This window comes from Balaenoptera borealis (genome assembly GCF_965194805.1).
Source record: "Balaenoptera borealis genome assembly, chromosome: 7".
Lineage (NCBI taxonomy): Eukaryota > Metazoa > Chordata > Mammalia > Artiodactyla > Balaenopteridae > Balaenoptera > Balaenoptera borealis.
In genome coordinates this window covers 110,570,304-110,588,140 of record NC_138864.1, presented here as the reverse complement: position 1 = coordinate 110,588,140, position 17,837 = coordinate 110,570,304, and the positions used below count along the sequence as shown (strand labels likewise).

General features: G+C 39.3%; 1 protein-coding gene across 3 annotated transcripts in view; it reads right to left on the bottom strand.

Annotated features, from left to right (window-relative positions):
* Positions 1-17,837, bottom strand: part of EXOC4 (exocyst complex component 4) — an 816,004-nt gene that overhangs the window by 555,594 nt on the left and 242,573 nt on the right. For all 3 annotated transcript variants that reach the window (XM_082399150.1, XM_082399151.1, XM_082399149.1), the window contains exon 9: positions 16,752-16,840. In XM_082399150.1, coding sequence (XP_082255276.1) covers positions 16,752-16,840 — 89 coding nt within the window. The remainder of the gene's footprint in view (positions 1-16,751; positions 16,841-17,837) is intronic.

Below are 17,837 nucleotides of genomic sequence, written 5' to 3'. Positions count from 1 at the left end.
AGGCTCCAGAATACTTTTACTAAAATACAGATTTGATTATGTGACTCTCCTGCTTTAAATCCTTAGAGGATTCCTTAACATTCACAGGACAGAAACCATGCCTTCTTGCTGTTATAACAGGTCCCTTGAGATCTGCCCACCCGTCTCCCTTGATTGGGTCCAATATTCCCACAAGGCAATACCCACAGTTAGTTCCCTGAAGCTCTCACACAGCTGTGTGTTTTACATCCTCTCCCTACTTGCAGTGAGTGCCCTCACCCTGGTCAGTATGGTTAACTCATCTTTCCAATTTCAATATAATGATTCCTCCTTTGTAACAGCTTCTATGACTCCCTCGGGAATGTTGTGTTTTCTCCTCCATGCTCCCCAAGGTACTTCTAACATTTATTAAAACTGTCTCTGTTTGCATGTCTTGCCTTCCGTGGCACCTAGAACTCTCCCATATGTAAATGTTCCAGGAGCAGTGCCTAGAATATGGTTGGCCTAGAAATGTGGATTGTACGTTGTCAACTCCAATACATCAATTACAAGAACCTTAAGAAAGAGGCAGGGTAAGTATCGCTACTTTCGCTACACCAGCTGAGTAATCTGGGGCTCAGAAAGGTAAAGTGACTTGCCTAGTAAAAGCAAGATGAGTAACAGGTACTCCTCCCGCTAAACCACAAAGGTCCCCTAGCTACTCAAAGCACAAACAGCCTCACCAATATTCCACATATGAACCTCACTAACCAACTAAACAGGGATATGTAAACGAGTTAACTGGTGCTGAAATCAGGCATTAATGTGCAAACAAACAGGGACTTATTTGAGCTAAGTGGGCATGAATATGCAAATGAACTGGCTGCAGTTCATTAGATGTCATCACAATTCTAGGAATGAACATCCTATATTATGACTATTACAGAATTCATGTAGCATTCATACAGACTACCATACATTACTGTAATACGGGATTTTCAAGTTTAAAACTGTGGTGAAGCCAAAAGTAACTTGATGCATATTTTCATCCACACCACAATTACAAGCTGGAAATCCAATGTGAGCACACAGAACTCTGCCATCTCCATACAGAAGCAAGCTGCCATTTGCAGCCTACGCTGAACAAGGGACTTTGGAATTAGGTTGGGCTGGTCCTTCGCGATCCAGACGCTGCCAATATCCCAAGTCGAAGCTACCATGAATGGTCTGATTTTGATACTGCTACCATAGTTGCATTTAAAACAGTTATTTTTCCTATAGGATTTTTAATAATAAAGTGGCAAGGCTATACTGCTTGAACACTGCTCAGAAAATCCAGTGTGTGATTATTATGTAGCTTTTGCTCTAGTATAATCATCTTTTATATTCCTATCATCGCCAGTACACCATTGGTTCCTATCAATTCTTCATCTCTTGACTGTTATGATGCACAATGGCCAAAGCCATTCACAACAGCTTTGGTGTCCTTTCTGTCATCTCTGGTTCCCAAAAGTAACAAATTATAATCAGTAGAGGTCAGTATACATGAACTGATTTCCTTAACTGACAGAAAAAGTTACATCCAATTCATGTTATGAAACAAGAAAAGCCTATACTCTCACACCTGCATGCATTTATCCCTCCATGCCCACTGCCTGAAATGCCCACCCCTTCTCTCTTTATCTGGAAAGCTTCCTTTCATCCCTTATAAGCAGCTCAAACCTTAAATACTTATGAAAGCCTCCCTGCCTTTCCCAGAACTTGTACACACATCTCAGTTACATATATATACAACTCCATCATAGCACATATCACAGGGCTGTGACCACTTACTTGTATGCTGAATTAATTAGAACATAAGTAGGGCTGCAAGTAATAAGAGAATCAAACTACTAGTGACTTAAACAAGACAGTTTCTTCCTGTCTCACAGAGAAAGTCTGGGATGGGATGGGATGGTGGCTCTGGTCATCAGAGTGTGACACTCCACGGTCCCAGAAACCCAAGCTCCCTGTATCCCATTGCTCTACCATCCCTACAGTTCGGCCTCACCTGCGCGGTCTAAGATGACTCCCCACCATGGTTCATTCACACTGTGTGTATGAACATCTTCACACAGCACACAGGTGCCGGGCTGGGAGAGAAGGAGAGCCTTCCCTTTAAACGTAAGACCTGAAGTTATGCATATCACTTTCACTCACATTCTACTGGTTAGAATTGTGTGTCCACGGCTGGCTGCAAGGAAAGTTTACATATGTGTATATTTTGGGGTGGCCATGTGTCTGGCTAAAAATCAGGGGCTCTGTTAATATAGAACAAATGCTGGGAGACAAGTGCCAGTCCCTCTGTGACACACTCATGGTCCCTTTCTATTCTTCTGACTTTCAAAGGCAAACATCAAAACTTGGTTCTGTTCATTACTGTATCCTAAAGGCCAAGTGAAGTGTCCAGTATGAATACATGTGATAAATCTGTACCGATTCAATAAACAACCAGAATTCCTAGAAAATACAGGAAAGAAAAGTAGAATAGCTGTTGACCTCGCTTAATGCTAGGTTCTGACACCCAGATGGAGGATGAGGGAGAGGAAGGTGTGGGTCAGTGGGGAGGGAGCCCTCCTGACCCTGAGGTTATCTTCTCATGAACTCCTTAAGGTACAGGACTAGTTCAGGAATCATTCACAGCTTCGGCAGGGACACGGAGTGTCAGTGGAATGCTGCAGGCCCAAGAACCAATCCAGCGGTCACAGAAAACTCCAAATTTGGTTTAGACTTCTAAACAGGGGCATTACACTACATATATGGTTTTGTCTCTGGACACTTAGAGGTCCTTTTAAAAATTACTATATTTCTACTTTTTATGAAATGTATTATATATATGAGTATCTATGACATTTGTATGGTTTTAAAAATAATAAAACAAGCAATACCACTTCCATCACTTAGCTTAAGAAACACAACACCACCATTATCCCCTTCAAGCCCCATGTGCCCCTCTCTTTGATCATATCCTCCTCCATCCTCTCCGGAGAAGATCCCTTTCCTGAGTTTTATATTTATGCCCCCATCTTACCTTTCTCACATTTTCATCATATAAGGAAGTACGCCTCAAGAAGATACTATTCAGTTCTGACTGCTTCTGATCTTCATGTAGATGGAACTAGACTATATATATTCCTATGTGATTGCTTTGGAGACTCAACCAAGCTAATGTATAGCAGAGCTCTTTCATTTTTGCTGTTATAAAGTATTCCATCACGTGGAATCATGGCTATACTGATTTATAAGTCCTTTTTCCTGTCTATGGCATTTGAGTTGTTTCCAGTTTTCTGTTATTCAAACAATGCTGCATACTTGTCCATAGGTTTTGCCTTTCACATCTGAGTTCTAACCCATCAAAAATTTATTTTCCTAAATGATATGAGGTTCAAATCTAATGTCTTTTTTTCTTTATGGATAATCAACTGTCTTAACACCCATTATTGATTAGTCTGTCCTATCCCTACAAATCTGTAATGTTATCTCTCTCCCAATATCAAGTTTTCCTTTGAGTAGGAGTCTGCTTCTGGGAGTCTGTAGTTTTGTAATGGTGCCCTGGTGCCACACAGAGGAAGGGGAAAGGAGCAGATGGGGTGGGGGGGCGTCTAAGCAGGTGGGGCTCGGAGCCCTCAACCCCACTTAGTCAAACCATTTGAACTATGAAATAAGACTTGAACAGAAGACAGGTTCTATGACTGAAAAATGAGTTTAAAAGCACTAGATTATGAGTTCTAAAGCACAGTCTACCATTAAAATCTACTTTTTCATTTTCTAGACATCATACTATGTGCATGTTTACATCAATTTCTTCTGAATTTTGTTAACAGATCACTTTAGATAAGGTAATCTCTAACTATTAGCCTTCCTGAAGGAACCAACCTTCATTTTGAAAATGTAAAATTACCTTATGAATCGTGTCTTACTGGGACAATGATAAATTTGTTATGTAGCATTCTCACTAGTTTCTAATAATTACTTTCCTCACTATATACTATAAATGTTTGTGGTCTTCTCTATCTTCTAAAAGAGCTCAGGTCAGAATTATTAGTTGCATCATATAAACTACTAGGATTGCCAAAATGTAACTTCTTATGGTCCTAGACAAAGTCTAAGAAAATAAGGAATAATAGCAAAAGCTATCATCTTCACATTATTAAAAAATTAATGTGAAACAAATGATGAAAAATATAAGAGAAGCTAACATCCAAAATTCTCTGTTACATCATGTTAGAAGTTTCTGGGTTTTTTTCATACTTTGGTTTAAAAAAACACTTTCAATTGAAGTATAATATAGATAGACATGCATACGTATCACTTTTAAAACTCAAATATATATCTCATTTAGCAGCATTCCCTCTTCTCCCCTATCTCTGTATGGATGAATGAATAAATGGGTAGAACAAAGTTTTTTAAAAATAACATGATATAGCATCAACTAGTTCTGCACAATGACCAAGGGTCATTTCTCAAGAGTGAGGCTCTTAGACTTTACTAAATAAGGCTTTGTGATGGCCACTCTGCACTCTCATGATCCATTTTCTCATGACCTTCCACATGGTTCAGCTAACAGTGGTTTGTCCACTGGGTAGAAAGGGTGTTTTATGAACTAGACTTATTCAGAAAATAAATCCATTTTATATAAACTAAATCCACAAAAGAACATTTTTAAATAAAATAAACATCTATCTGGCATAGATTAAGACTAAGGGCTGGTACCCTCAATAACAACTGTGGCATAGGAACACTTTTATTTCCTACATGATTTGAAATAACGCATTTGTCTGTTCATGACCTGAGGAAAGTATATTTATTACTTACTACTTCTTAGGAAAAGATAAAGAAATTAGCACTTATAAAAATTTTATTATAATTTTATATTAAGACATATCTTACATATAAGTTACGATCTGCCTTTTTAAAAAGCAAGAATATAAATATACAAAAGGAGGGGCAATCAATTTTCATACACTATTTTATAACCTAAAACAGAAGAGATAACTGTAAGAGATTAAGGTTATTTTGAAATAATTATGTGCAATTTTAACCCCCCAAAAAAAGTACTTTTTTCCCCATGTCGCTTGCATATTCTTACTCAGTTATTAACAAAGTCATTAAGCAAAATTTTAAAGACTACAAAGACTTCTCTAATCAAATTTCACGAATATAAAGCTTTACAAGTGCTTCTTATATATAAGGCGGTGGAACAAAAGGGTGGTATGTGTCTAAAATTGCTGTACCTCACTTCAGCCAAAATGTCCCTGAAAATGTGTGCATAAGTGAAATCTTGCTTTAAATGCTCCATTATAGAACAGCTTGCTACTTAGGAGACTCCTATACTAAATCCTCCTATAGTAAATCCTTCTGTAAAAAGGATAATCAACTCATGCTTAATCTATTTCAAATATTGCCTTACCTTAAGGGAAGGCACCTCCAAGCAGATTAATTACATACGATACTATTAAGTATTCACAACCCCAGTTACCAACAACCCATTAGAGAGAAAAACTCAGAAAATTCAGGTCAGGTCAGTATAAGAGCCCAGTTTTCCCTGATGTCAGTACTTCCATATTTACTATGTAAAGCAAATCCTCTTAGAGAAGTCAATTCTCAAGTGGTTGTAGCTTTACAGACTATTTCAAGTGGTTGGAGCTTTACAGACTATTTCAATGTCAGGGCCATAGAAATGCCACTCATTTAACTAATGGGAATAAAAATGGCACTCTTAAAGGTAATATGATTGAGTACAAACAGAAATACTAAGTAGCCCCAAGACAGAGAAGAAACTGTAATCAAAACTGAGTATACATTTCTACTTGGATTGGTGACAATTAACGTACTCTACCTATTAGTGAGTTTGATCATCTTTAAAAATGAGCAAAAACAAAGTACAGAACTCTTAGTCTGTTTATTAAAGCTCCCACTAGCATTTCTCAAATAAGTAGGATTGTACATGCAAATAAGGAGATATGGAGGAAAGAGGCCTCCTTCATCATATATTTTCTAGTGCCTAATTCAAGCCAAGTATCGTCCTAGGCACTGGAACGCATTAGTGAGTAACGCTTGCATTCTGTGTAGAAAATTAACAAGTTGACAAGATGTACATATTTTTTTAAGTATTATGAGGAAAATAAAAAACATGCTGAGGTTAAGAATGATAAGATGTGGGGAGGGGAGATAGGATGCTGGAAGAGATCAGGAAACAATAATGAGATTTGGGCAGGAGACCTAGATCTGCAAGTCATCTGCACTTGGCCCCAAGCAAAGCTTGGTTTTGGATGAGCTCATCAGGGGAGAGTGTACAGAGGGAACACAGGAAAGCTTTCAGGACCAAACCATGAGACACTGCAAGGAGCCCTTGAGAAGGCTCAGAAAGAACATGAGAAAGGGAAAAGGAAAACAGTTGCTGAATGAGCAATTGAGATGAACACACAAAAGCAAACACTGAATCTGCCAAGATGGAGGTCACCGGTGACCCTGAGGTGAGCCGACCTAGAGAAACAGTAAGAGTGAATGGGAGGAGAAAATGAGAAATAAAGAGAGGGATGCAGCTCTCCTCATTCCACAATGATAAACTTACTTTAAAGCACCATTTTAATTTCAATCAATTATAGCTATTCTAATTTTTCCAGAGTTTTGATATCTAATTTTAGAGTCACAATATCCCCCCCTAAAAGAGTTAGAACTGATAACAGCTCTATTTTTCAAATGAGAAAACCGAGGCACAGGGGATTAACCAAAGACCTTGTTTTGGTCATGGGCAGCAGTTAAGTATTTTGACTTTTTTTTTCAACCCTCATGAGACAATGTGTTCATCAGTTACCTTATTCTCCTGAAGAATCACATATTAAAACTCACACTAGACTCCCACTCCCTCTTGCGAGACCACCAGAATCACAACTAACTGCTGAACAACCATTGACAGGAAGACAGTGGAACTAATCACCAAAAAAGATACCCCACACCCAAAGACAAAGGAGAAGCCACAATGAGATGGTAGGAGGGGCACAGTCACAATAAAATCAAATCCCGTAACGCCTGGGTGGGTGACTCACAAACGGGAGAACACATACCACAGAAGTCCACCCACTGGAGTGAAGGTTCTGAGCTCCAAGTCAGGCTTCCCAACCTGGGAGTCCGGCAACAGGAGGAGGAATTTCTAGAGAATCAGATTCTGAGGCTAGCAGGATATGACTGCAGGACTTTGACAGGACTGGGGGAAACAGAGACCCCACTCTTGGAAGGCACATACAAAGTAGTGTGTGCATCGGGACCCAGGGGAAGGAGAAGTGCCCCCATAGGAGACTGAACCAGACCTACCTGCTAGTGTTGGAGGGTCTCCTGCAGAGGGAGGGGGTGGCTCTGTCTCACCGAGAGGACAAGGACACTGGCAGCAGAAGTTCTGGGAAGTACTCCTTGCCATGACCCCTCCCAGAGCCCACCAACAGCCCCAACAAAGAGCCCTGGTGGGCTCCAGTGTTGGGTCGCCTCAGGCCAAACAACCAACAGGGAGGGAACCAAACCCCATCCATCAGCAGACAAGCAGATTAAAGTTCTACTGAGCTCTGCCCAAAAGAGCAACAGCCAGCTCTACCCACCACCAGTCTCTCCCATCAGGAAACTTACACAAGCCTCTTAGATAACCTCATCCACCAGAGTGCAGACAGTAGAAGCAAGAAAAACTACAGTCCGCAGGCTGTGGGAAAAAAACCACATTCACAGAAAGATAGACAAGATGAAAAGGCATAGGGCTATGTACCAGATGAAGGAACAAGATAAAACCCCAGAAAAACAACTAAATGAAGTAGAGATAGGCAACCTTCCAGAAAAAGAATTCACAATAATGATAGTGAAGATGATCCAGGACCTCAGAAAAACAATGGAGGCAAAGATCGAGAAGATGCCAAGAAATGTTTAACAAAGACCTACAAGAATTACAGAACAAACAGAGATGAACAATACAATAACTGAAATGAAAACTACACTAGAAGGAATCAATAGCAGAATAACTGAGGCAGAAGAACGGATAAGTGACCTGGAAGACAGAATGGTGGAATTCACTGCCGCAGAACAGAATAAAGAAAAAAGAATGAAAAGAAATGAAGACAGCCTAATAGACCTCTGAGACAAAATTAAACACAACATTCGCATTATAGGGGTCCCAGAAGGAGAAGAGAAAGAGAAAGGACCAGAGAAAATATGTGAAGAAATTATAGTCGAAAACTTCCCTAACAAGGGAAAAGAAATAGCCACCCAAGTCCAGGAAGAGCAGAGAGTCCCAGTCAGGATAAACCCAAGGAGAAACACGCCGAGACACATAGTAATCAAACTGGCAAAAATTAAAGACAAAGAAAAATTACCGAAAGCAACAACGGAAAAATGACAAATAACATACAAGGGAACTCCCATAAGGTTAACAGCTGATTTCTCAGCAGAAACTCTACAAGCCAGAAGGGAGTGGCATGACATATTTAAAGTGATGAAAGGGAAGAACCTACAACCACGATTACCCGGCAAGGATCTCATTCAGATTCGATGGAGAAATCAAAAGCTTTACAAACAAGCAAAAGCTAAGAGAATTCAGCACCACCAAATCAGCTCTAAAACAAATGCTAAAGGAACTTCTCTAAGTGGGAAACACAAGAGAAGAAAAGGACCTACAAAAACAAACCCAAAACAATTAAGAAAATGGTCACAGGAACATACATATCGATAATTACCTTAAACGTGGATGGATTAAATGCTCCAACCAAAAGACACAGGCTTGCTGAATAGATACAAAAGCAAGACCCATATATATGTTGTCTACAAGAGACCCACTTCAGACCTGGTGACACATACAGACTGAAAGTGAGGGGATGGAAAAAGATATTCCATGCAAATGGAAATCAAAAGAAAGCTGGAGTAGCAATACTCATATCAGATAAAATAGACTTTAAAATAAAGAATGTTGCATGAGACAAGGAAGAACACTACATAATGATCAAGGGATCAATCCAAAAGAAGATATAACAATTATAAATATATGTGCACCCAACATAGGAGCACCTCAATACATAAGGCAACTGCTAAGAGCTATAAAAGAGGAAATCGACAGTAACACAATAATAGTGGGGGACTTTAACACCTCACTTACACCAATGGACAGATCACCCAAACAGAAAATTAATAAGGAAACACAAGCTTTAAATGACACAATACACCAGATAGATTTAATTGATATTGATAGGACATTCCATCCAAAAACAGCAGGAATATCACATCTTGGGTCACAAATCAAGCCTCAGTAAATTTAAGAAAACTGAAATCATATCAAGAATCTTTTCTGACCACAACGCTATGAGATTAGAAATCAATTACAGGGAAAACAACGTAAAAAACACAAAAACATGGAGGCTAAACAATACATTAAATAACCAAGAGATCACTGAAGAAATCAAAGTGGAAAATAAAAATACCTAGAGACAAATGACAATGAAAACACGATGATCCAAAACCTATGGGATGCAGCAAAAGCAGTTCTAAGACGGAAGTTTACAGCTGTACAAGCCTACCTCAAGAAACAACAAAAATCTCAAATAAACAATCTAACCTTACACCTAAAGAAACTAGAGAAAGAAGAACAAACAAAACCCAAAGTTAGTAGAAGGAAAGAAATCTTAAAGGTCAGAGCAGAAATAAATGAAATAGAAACAAAGAAAACAATAGCAAAGGTCAATAAAACTAAAAGCTGGTTCTCTGAAAAGATAAACAAAATTGATAAACCATTAGCCAGACTCATCAAGAAAAAGGGGAGAGGACTCAAATCAATAAAATTAGAAATGAAAAAGGAGAAGTTACAACAGACACCACAGAAATACAAAGCATCCTAAGAGACTACTACAAGCAACTTTATGCCAATAAAATAGACAACCTGGAAGAAATGGACAAATTCTTAGAAAGGTAGAACCTTCCAAGACTGAACCAGGAAGAAATACAAAATATTAACAGACCAATCACAAGTAATGAAATTGAAACTGTGATTAAAAATCTTCCAACAAACAGAAGTCCAGAACCAGATGGCTTCACAGGTAAATTCTATCAAACATTTAGAGAAGAGCTAACATCCACCCTTCTCAAACTCTTCCAAAAAACTGCAGAGGAAGGAACACTCCAAACTCATTCCATGAGGCCACCATCACCATGATACCAAAACCAGACAAAGATACTACAAAAAAAGAAAATTACAGACCAATGCCACTGATGAATATAGATACAAAAATCCTCAACAAAACACTAGCAAACAGAATCCAACAACACATTAAAAGGATCATACACCACGATCAAGTGGGATTTATCCCAGGGATGCAAGGATTCTTCAATATACACAAATCAATCAATGTGATACACCATATTAACAAATTGAAGAATAAAAACCATAAGATCATCTCAATAGATGCAGAAAAAGCTTTTGACAAAATTCAACACCCATTAATGATAAAAACTCTCCAGAAAGTGGGCATAGAGGGAACCTACCTCAACATAATGAACACCATATATGACAAACCCACAGCAAACATCATTCTCAATGGTGAAAAACGGAAACCATTTCCTCTAAGATCAGGAACAAGACAAGGATGTCCACTCTCACCACTATTATTCAACATAGTTTTGGAAATCCTAGCCACGGCAATCAGAGATGAAAAAGAAATAAAAGGAATACAAACTGGAAAAGAAAAAGTAAAACTGTCACTGTTTGCAGATGACATGATACTATACATAGAGAATCCTAAAGATGCCACCAGAAAACTACTAGAGCTAATCAATGAATTTGGTAAAGTTGCAGGATACAAAGTTAATGCACAGAAATCTCTTGCATTCCTATACACCAATGATGAAAAATCTGAAAGAGAAATTAAGGAAACACTCCCATTTACCACTGCAACAAAAAGAATAAAATACCTAGGTATAAACCTACCTAGGGAGACAAAAGACCTATATGCAGAAAACTATAAGACACTGACGAAAGAAATTAAAGATGATACCAACAGATGGAGAGATATACCATGTTCTTGGATTGGAAGAATCAATATTGCGAAAATGAATACACTACCCAAAGCAGTCTACAGATTCAATGTAATCCCTATCAAAGTACCAATGGCATTTTTTACAGAACTAGAACAAAAAGTCTTAAAATTTGTATGGAGATACAAAAGACCCCAAATAGCCAAAGCAGTCTTGAGGGAAAAAAACGGAGCTGGAGGAATCAGACTCCCTGACTTCAGACTATACTATAAAGCTACAGTAATCAAGACAATATGGTACTGGCACAAAAACAGAAATATAGATCAATGGAACAGGATAGAAAGCCCAGAGATAAACCCACGCGCCTATGGTCAACGAATCTATGACAAAGGAGGCAAAGATATACAATGGAGAAAAGACAGTCTCTTCAATAAGCTGTGCTGGGAAAACTGGACAGCTACATGTAAAAGAATGAAATTAGAACACTCCCTAACACCATACACAAAAATAAACTCAAAATGGATTAGAGACCTAAATGTAAGATCGGACACTATAAAACTCTTAGAGGAAAACATAGGAAGAACTCTTTGACCTAAATCACAGCAAGATCTTTTTTGATCCACCTCCTAGAGTAATGGAAATAAAAACAAAAATAAACAAATGGGACCTAATGAAACTTCAAAGCTTTACTACAGCAAAGGAAACCACAAACAAGATGAAAAGACAACCCTCAGAATGGGAGAAAATATTTGCAAACGAATCAATGGACAAAGGACTAATCTCCAAAATATATAAACAGCTCATGCAGCTCAATATTAAAAAAACAAACAACCCAATCCAAAAATGGGCAGAAGACCTAAACAGACATTTCTCCGAAGAAAACATACAGATGGCCAAGCAGCACATGAAAAGCTACTCAACATCACTAATTATTAGAGAAATGCAAATCAAAACTACAATGAGGTATCACCTCACACCAGTCAGAATGGGCATCATCAGAAAATCTACAAACAACAAATGCTGGAGAGGGTGTGGAGAAAAGGGAACCCTCTTGCACTGTTGGTGGGAATATAAATTGATACAGCCACTATGGAGAACAGTATGGAGGTTCCTTAACAAACTAAAAACAGAATTACCATATGACCCAGCAATCCCACTGCTGGGCATATACCCAGAGAAAACCATAATTCAAAAAGACACATGCACCCCAATGTTCACTGCAGCACTATTTACAATAGCCAGGACATGGAAGCAACCTAAACGCCCATCGAGAGACGAATGGATAAAGAAGGTGTGGTACATAATACAATGGAATATTACTCAGCCATAAAAAGGAACGAAATTGGGTCATTTGTTGAGAAGTGGATGGATCTAGAGACTGTCATACAGAGTGAAGTAAGTCAGAAAGAGAAAAACAAGTATCGTATATTAATGCATATCTGTGGAACCTAGAAAAATGGTACAGATGAACCAGTTTGCAAGGCAGAAACTGAGACACAGATGTAGAGAACAAACGTATGGACACCAAGGGGGGAAAGTGAGGGGTTGGGGAGGGGTGTATGTGTGATGAACTGGGAGATTGGGATTGACATGTATACACTGATGTGTATAAAAATGGATGACTAATAAGAACCTGCTGTATAAAAAAATAAATAAAATAAAATTCAAAAAAAAAAAAAAAAACTCAGACACTGTATTCAAGCTAAATGTTCTTTAAAATGAGTAGCTTTCTGAGCTACCACATGACTGTGTGAGCAGTACAGTGAAGCCGTGGAGGGGCTCAGAACAACAGGACATCCATGATTAACGCAGACACATGCCCAAGTCTGACTTCCAGCTGTTGCCCTGCACAATTGGGAACAGCACCCCGACGTCCTCAGCCCAGCTGCCCACAGCACACGACGTAATGAACCACCTGTACCCTGACAGTTAGAGCCAACTGAGATGGGTTGATGATACCAAAGAAATCTCATGTTTTCATTCTTTTCTCCCCCTTGTGTGTTGTTAATTTGAACATTTTTTAATTGAATGATGAATAAGAAATGTTGGCAGGAGCTTAACTTTTGTCAGATGTGAGCCTTTTAATGTTACTTTGATGGTCTATCTTTACCGCTCTCCTACCACAGAAGGATGAGCTGACCTCACGAACCAAACCACTGGGAAGCGAAGCCTGCAGCTTCGTGGCTCTAAGAGAAGAGACGAAAATCTCCTGCCAGTCTCTTATGATGTGACTGAACTATTTAACTATGCCTTTTCAGGATAAGGTGAAATGCAGATCTCACTGTGGTCCTCGGACCAGTCAGATTAATAGAGTAACTGAAAAAGAATGACCGTTTTTAATGGAAAAAAGTTGTGATTCCCCCACCAGCTCCTTTTTTCCTGCTGCAATATTAAAAGCATTCATCAGAGAAACTTTGGTTCCTAAATGAAACTCCATCAAACTTGCACAAAAACTGGTCAGCTGATACAGCCTCTCACGAAGCACGTGATGTGTCAGCTCAATTAATTTTAATGATTATTATGAACATGATATGTTTGCTAGCTACTTTCTCCCCTCTAACCAGAGATAAATGCTCCTATTTTGCTCAACACTGGTAAGTACAATAGACTGTTGCTTGAAAGTTCCATATTTCAACTAACTTTTTGAAGGATGGGAAAGTTCCTAGTTAGATAATGATGATTCTTTGATTAACCATTCTCACAGAATGAAAGTCCTCTGTAACTTAGTTGGATTTTTCAATGTTTTTCAATTATATACAGCAATGTTGTCCTAGACCAGACAGCTCAAGGGCAACATTTCTATTTAATAAAGCCATGTATAACAGCAAAGAACAAAAATGTATCTACGTATAGGCTCTACTTCGGCTTAAACTTAAAAGCTAATGCAAACCTATGAAGCTGATAATGGCTGTCAGTGGCCCCATCTCCTTTGGGGCCGCCTTCCTAACCTCTCACTAATAAGCTGTCCATCCTACTTTAGACCTCTGCCGTCCTCATTCCTTCTGTCAGTGAGTCAATCAGTATTTACTGAACATTTACTATACCAGGCACCGTACTAAGCACAGGGAATAAAACAGTACGTCCCTCATGGAGCTTATAGCTCTGTGGCGGACTCAAACAAGTGAGCAAGTCCACAATATAGTGCGGAAAATGATATAAGAAAGGGAACAGTAAAGATGTGAGCACACAGCAGGGGCCACGAGCCCAGAGAGAGAGATAAGGAAAGAGAGACAGAGAGTGTGTGCTTTGTTTTTTTTTTTTTGGAGGGGGGTACGTTAGGGAGAGGAGACACTAGTAGGGAGGGCTCATCACAGTGACAAACTGAAGTTGGAAAGCTGAGCAGGGTTTAGCCCAACGAGGAGACAAACAGAATGTATACGAAAACTCTGAAGTGACAAAACTAGTGATAACAACATTTGGAGAGAAGGAGGAAGGCATAACATTTCCTACACGTCAGGTACTTTTCTCAGCACTTTTCATAGCTTACTCACCTAACGTTCACAACAACCTCATGCGGCAGGCACTGTTTAGAGATACACCCATTTAGAGATAAGGAGGCACAGAGCTTCTGAAGCTAGGAAAGGGGGAGCTAGATTTTAAACGTAGGCAGTATGAGCCCAGAACCCTCTACTCTTCACTGATTGGCTGTACTGTCCGTCTCTCAAGAGGTCATGGACCACGGGTGAGTGTGGGGATGGGGCAGAGCGAGAGCAAAGCACACACCGTGTGCTCACTCACCGCGCTCGCTGTCTACTAAAAAAGGAGAATCTGGTATCTGTCATTTATCCTCGTTCAGTAATGATGCTTGAAGACGAGTGAATGACAAGTTGCATTGCTGTCCCATTAGTTACGTGGTCTACCTTTTCATCTCTAAGTGTCAAGTGAAAAGCTTTACTGCGGTGCAGGCTGTCTGCTGCAAGTTGGGGAGGCTGTGTATACGTATGTAGGGACGGGGCTGTTCTCTGTACTTTCCACTCAGTTCTTCCGTGAACCTAAAACTGCTCTAAAAAATTAAATTTTTTAATTAATAAAAATGAAGTGATCAGGATTCAAGCTAAAAAAGAAGAAGAAAGGCTCTGGGTGTCCTCACTAAAGGAATTTCATATACTAGAAGCCAGGTAGAGAAAAATTTTGGAGGTAAACTTAAACTACTCCTTAGGTCAATTCTGAATTTATAAGTAGGACACTGTGATGGAAGGTGGAGATATGGAAGAGCTCTCCAAACCTAGGTAATTTTCTACGCCCCCTAAGTGTCAGTGCAAGTATGATCAGTCCTACAAGAATGTGTGTTCCAAAACTATCATTTCCGTCCAAGCCTTGCAATCCACCCTATGCTGCAGAAGCCCAGGTCACCCTCCTCCCTCCCTCCTTGTCTGACTGACCAGACAGTGGCTCACTCCTTCATTTGTTCCAAACCTAACTACTCTCTGTACTCCTCCACTTCAGGACTCCAAGACACACACTTCATGTTTTCTAGAACATACAGCAATACTTTAATATTAAATAAAATGCTTGTAAGCTAATTTCCTTCTCCTTATATCCTCAAATGTATTTCTGGGCTTTTAATTCTGGTAACTGTATGTCTGAGCTGGGGAATTATTACTGTGATATAACTATGAGACAGCATAGCAGCGTCTTTGGAAAAATTTACAGGTATTTACTGATAGATTAATAATGAAGGTGAAGGTAGGAATGACTAGGCAATAGTCTTTTAACTCTAGAAGGGCTGGCTAGTTGCTTCCTGATATTCTGATGTAGAATTATGATGAGTCTTAAAAACTAAATATTTAATTGTGTAGGCTGGTCACTACAAAATATTCCAAGTGCCTGCAATGCATCAAAGACAGTGAAAGTGTTCTTCTCCATCCCTCATGGAGAAAGCCCATAGTTCTAAAATAATTTAAAGAATCTCTCCCCTCTCAACTCCTTTAGCAATTTTATCCACACCATCCACTTAGTTGTTACCACTGACTGCCTTATATTGTGATTGATATTCATTCCTTACTTTCATAACTGGATCTTAAGGTTTTTATCTTTTATTTCCATGTACTCAACAACTTCCATCCCTTCCAGTGCTTGGACGCCTTGCACTTAGCAGACCTTCACAAATCTTTCTTAATTGATCACATTTACCATGATTAGCATCCTTTTGGTCACAGGAAAAAATGTTATTAGTGTGATTTTTTTTATTTAAATAAATTTACTTATGATTTATTTTCTTAATTATTTTCTTCTTCAGATTCCAACTTTCTAGTAACCACACATGAACATCAAATATCCTGCGTATCAAAGTTAGGTTGATCAGAACGTACTGTTTAAAGGCATCCTTCTTCCCTTTAAACAACGACAGAGGCTGCATCTGTATTTTTCCAAATCTCAAGTACTCCTGCCATATTCCAGAAGGTACTGAAAACAATAATTAAAATAACAGTGGCAGCCACAGAAGACTGGCATTCCCCTAGACGGTGACTGGAATCATGTCTGCCATCTTTAAGCAAAAAGGAACTGCCCTCATTTCTTTTTACATTGAGTTCCCACTTGAATGGTAGCAGGTCTATAAATCCTGTGGCCATAGTAATAGTTTTAGCTGCTTGGCAGCTGATGCTGGGAAATGATAGAAGAAACAGATTACCAAGTCTTTCCATCTTTGCTATCTTGAAAGAATCCTGTGAATGCAGACCTCAAATTCACATGCTATAAACACTTCAGATCTTCCTCCAGAAAACTAATTTTTCCGGAGAAGGTCGATTACCCACCTTGAAGCTCTCCACTCCGACTGTACAGCTCCCTTCTCTGTTCTCGCAAATAGGCACTCATACTGATGGCATGGGAGGATGATTCGAACCTGCAATGAAATGCAGCGTAAACAAACGATTAGGTAGTAACCAAACAGGTGGTGTCCAGCTCTGTATATTCCGACAGTATTCTACTCCAGTCCGTGTGACGCTCCCTAGTGTTCCACGACCAAGACGTTCTGGCTGTTCCAGGCCAGGGCAGGCTGCCATAGACCTTGATTTGTGGATGATATTCCTGCCTAAACGCTCCTCCATGACAGTATTTGGATCTTCTGCTCCTTCTCTATTTCAACTGATACACTCGATCTTGAAACATTCTTTTGCCTCCAGATCCCTTGCCAGGATCCCTACACACACAGCAACAGCAGTACCCTCTAATGGCATTCTGATTTTGCTCCTAGGCAGCTTAAAAGACATCAGTGTCTGCCAGCTGCCACCACAGAAATATGGGCTCCTCAGAGCTGACCCCCGGCCTTTCTAACTCCCCCAGTGAGAGGACTAGCACAAAAGGCTGTGAGAAATGATGTTAAATAACTACACCAGAGAAACAAGGCATCTATGGTCTCTCCTTAAAAGTCCTCAAAAACAATATACTTTCTAAACGGCTGCCAGGATTCTTACCGGCCACCTGTAATTCTTAGAAGGATTTCTCCTGTCAGCCTGTTATCCTGACAGAAAATCTCAGGTTTGAAATGTAATTTCTTACCACATCAAAGGATTTACGGTTTGATACAGTCATAATTTTACCTGTTTTTTTTTTTTGGTTGTTGTTGTATTTTACCACATAAAATACTTTCAAAAATACCAAGCTACAAAATGTTGTTCACACCTCCCCAGGGACTGCTTCAGAGGTTAGAAACATGGGGGATGGGTTCGTGATATAGAACATGGTTTTAAAAGCTAACACAATGACTACAAAATAGAAAAAACAACAACAACAAATCACAGTCTTAAAAGTAACTTGCAGGTAAGGAAGAACAACAACAACAACAACAGAAACAGGTAAAACTATGACTGTATCATCAAACTGTAAATCCTTTGATGTGC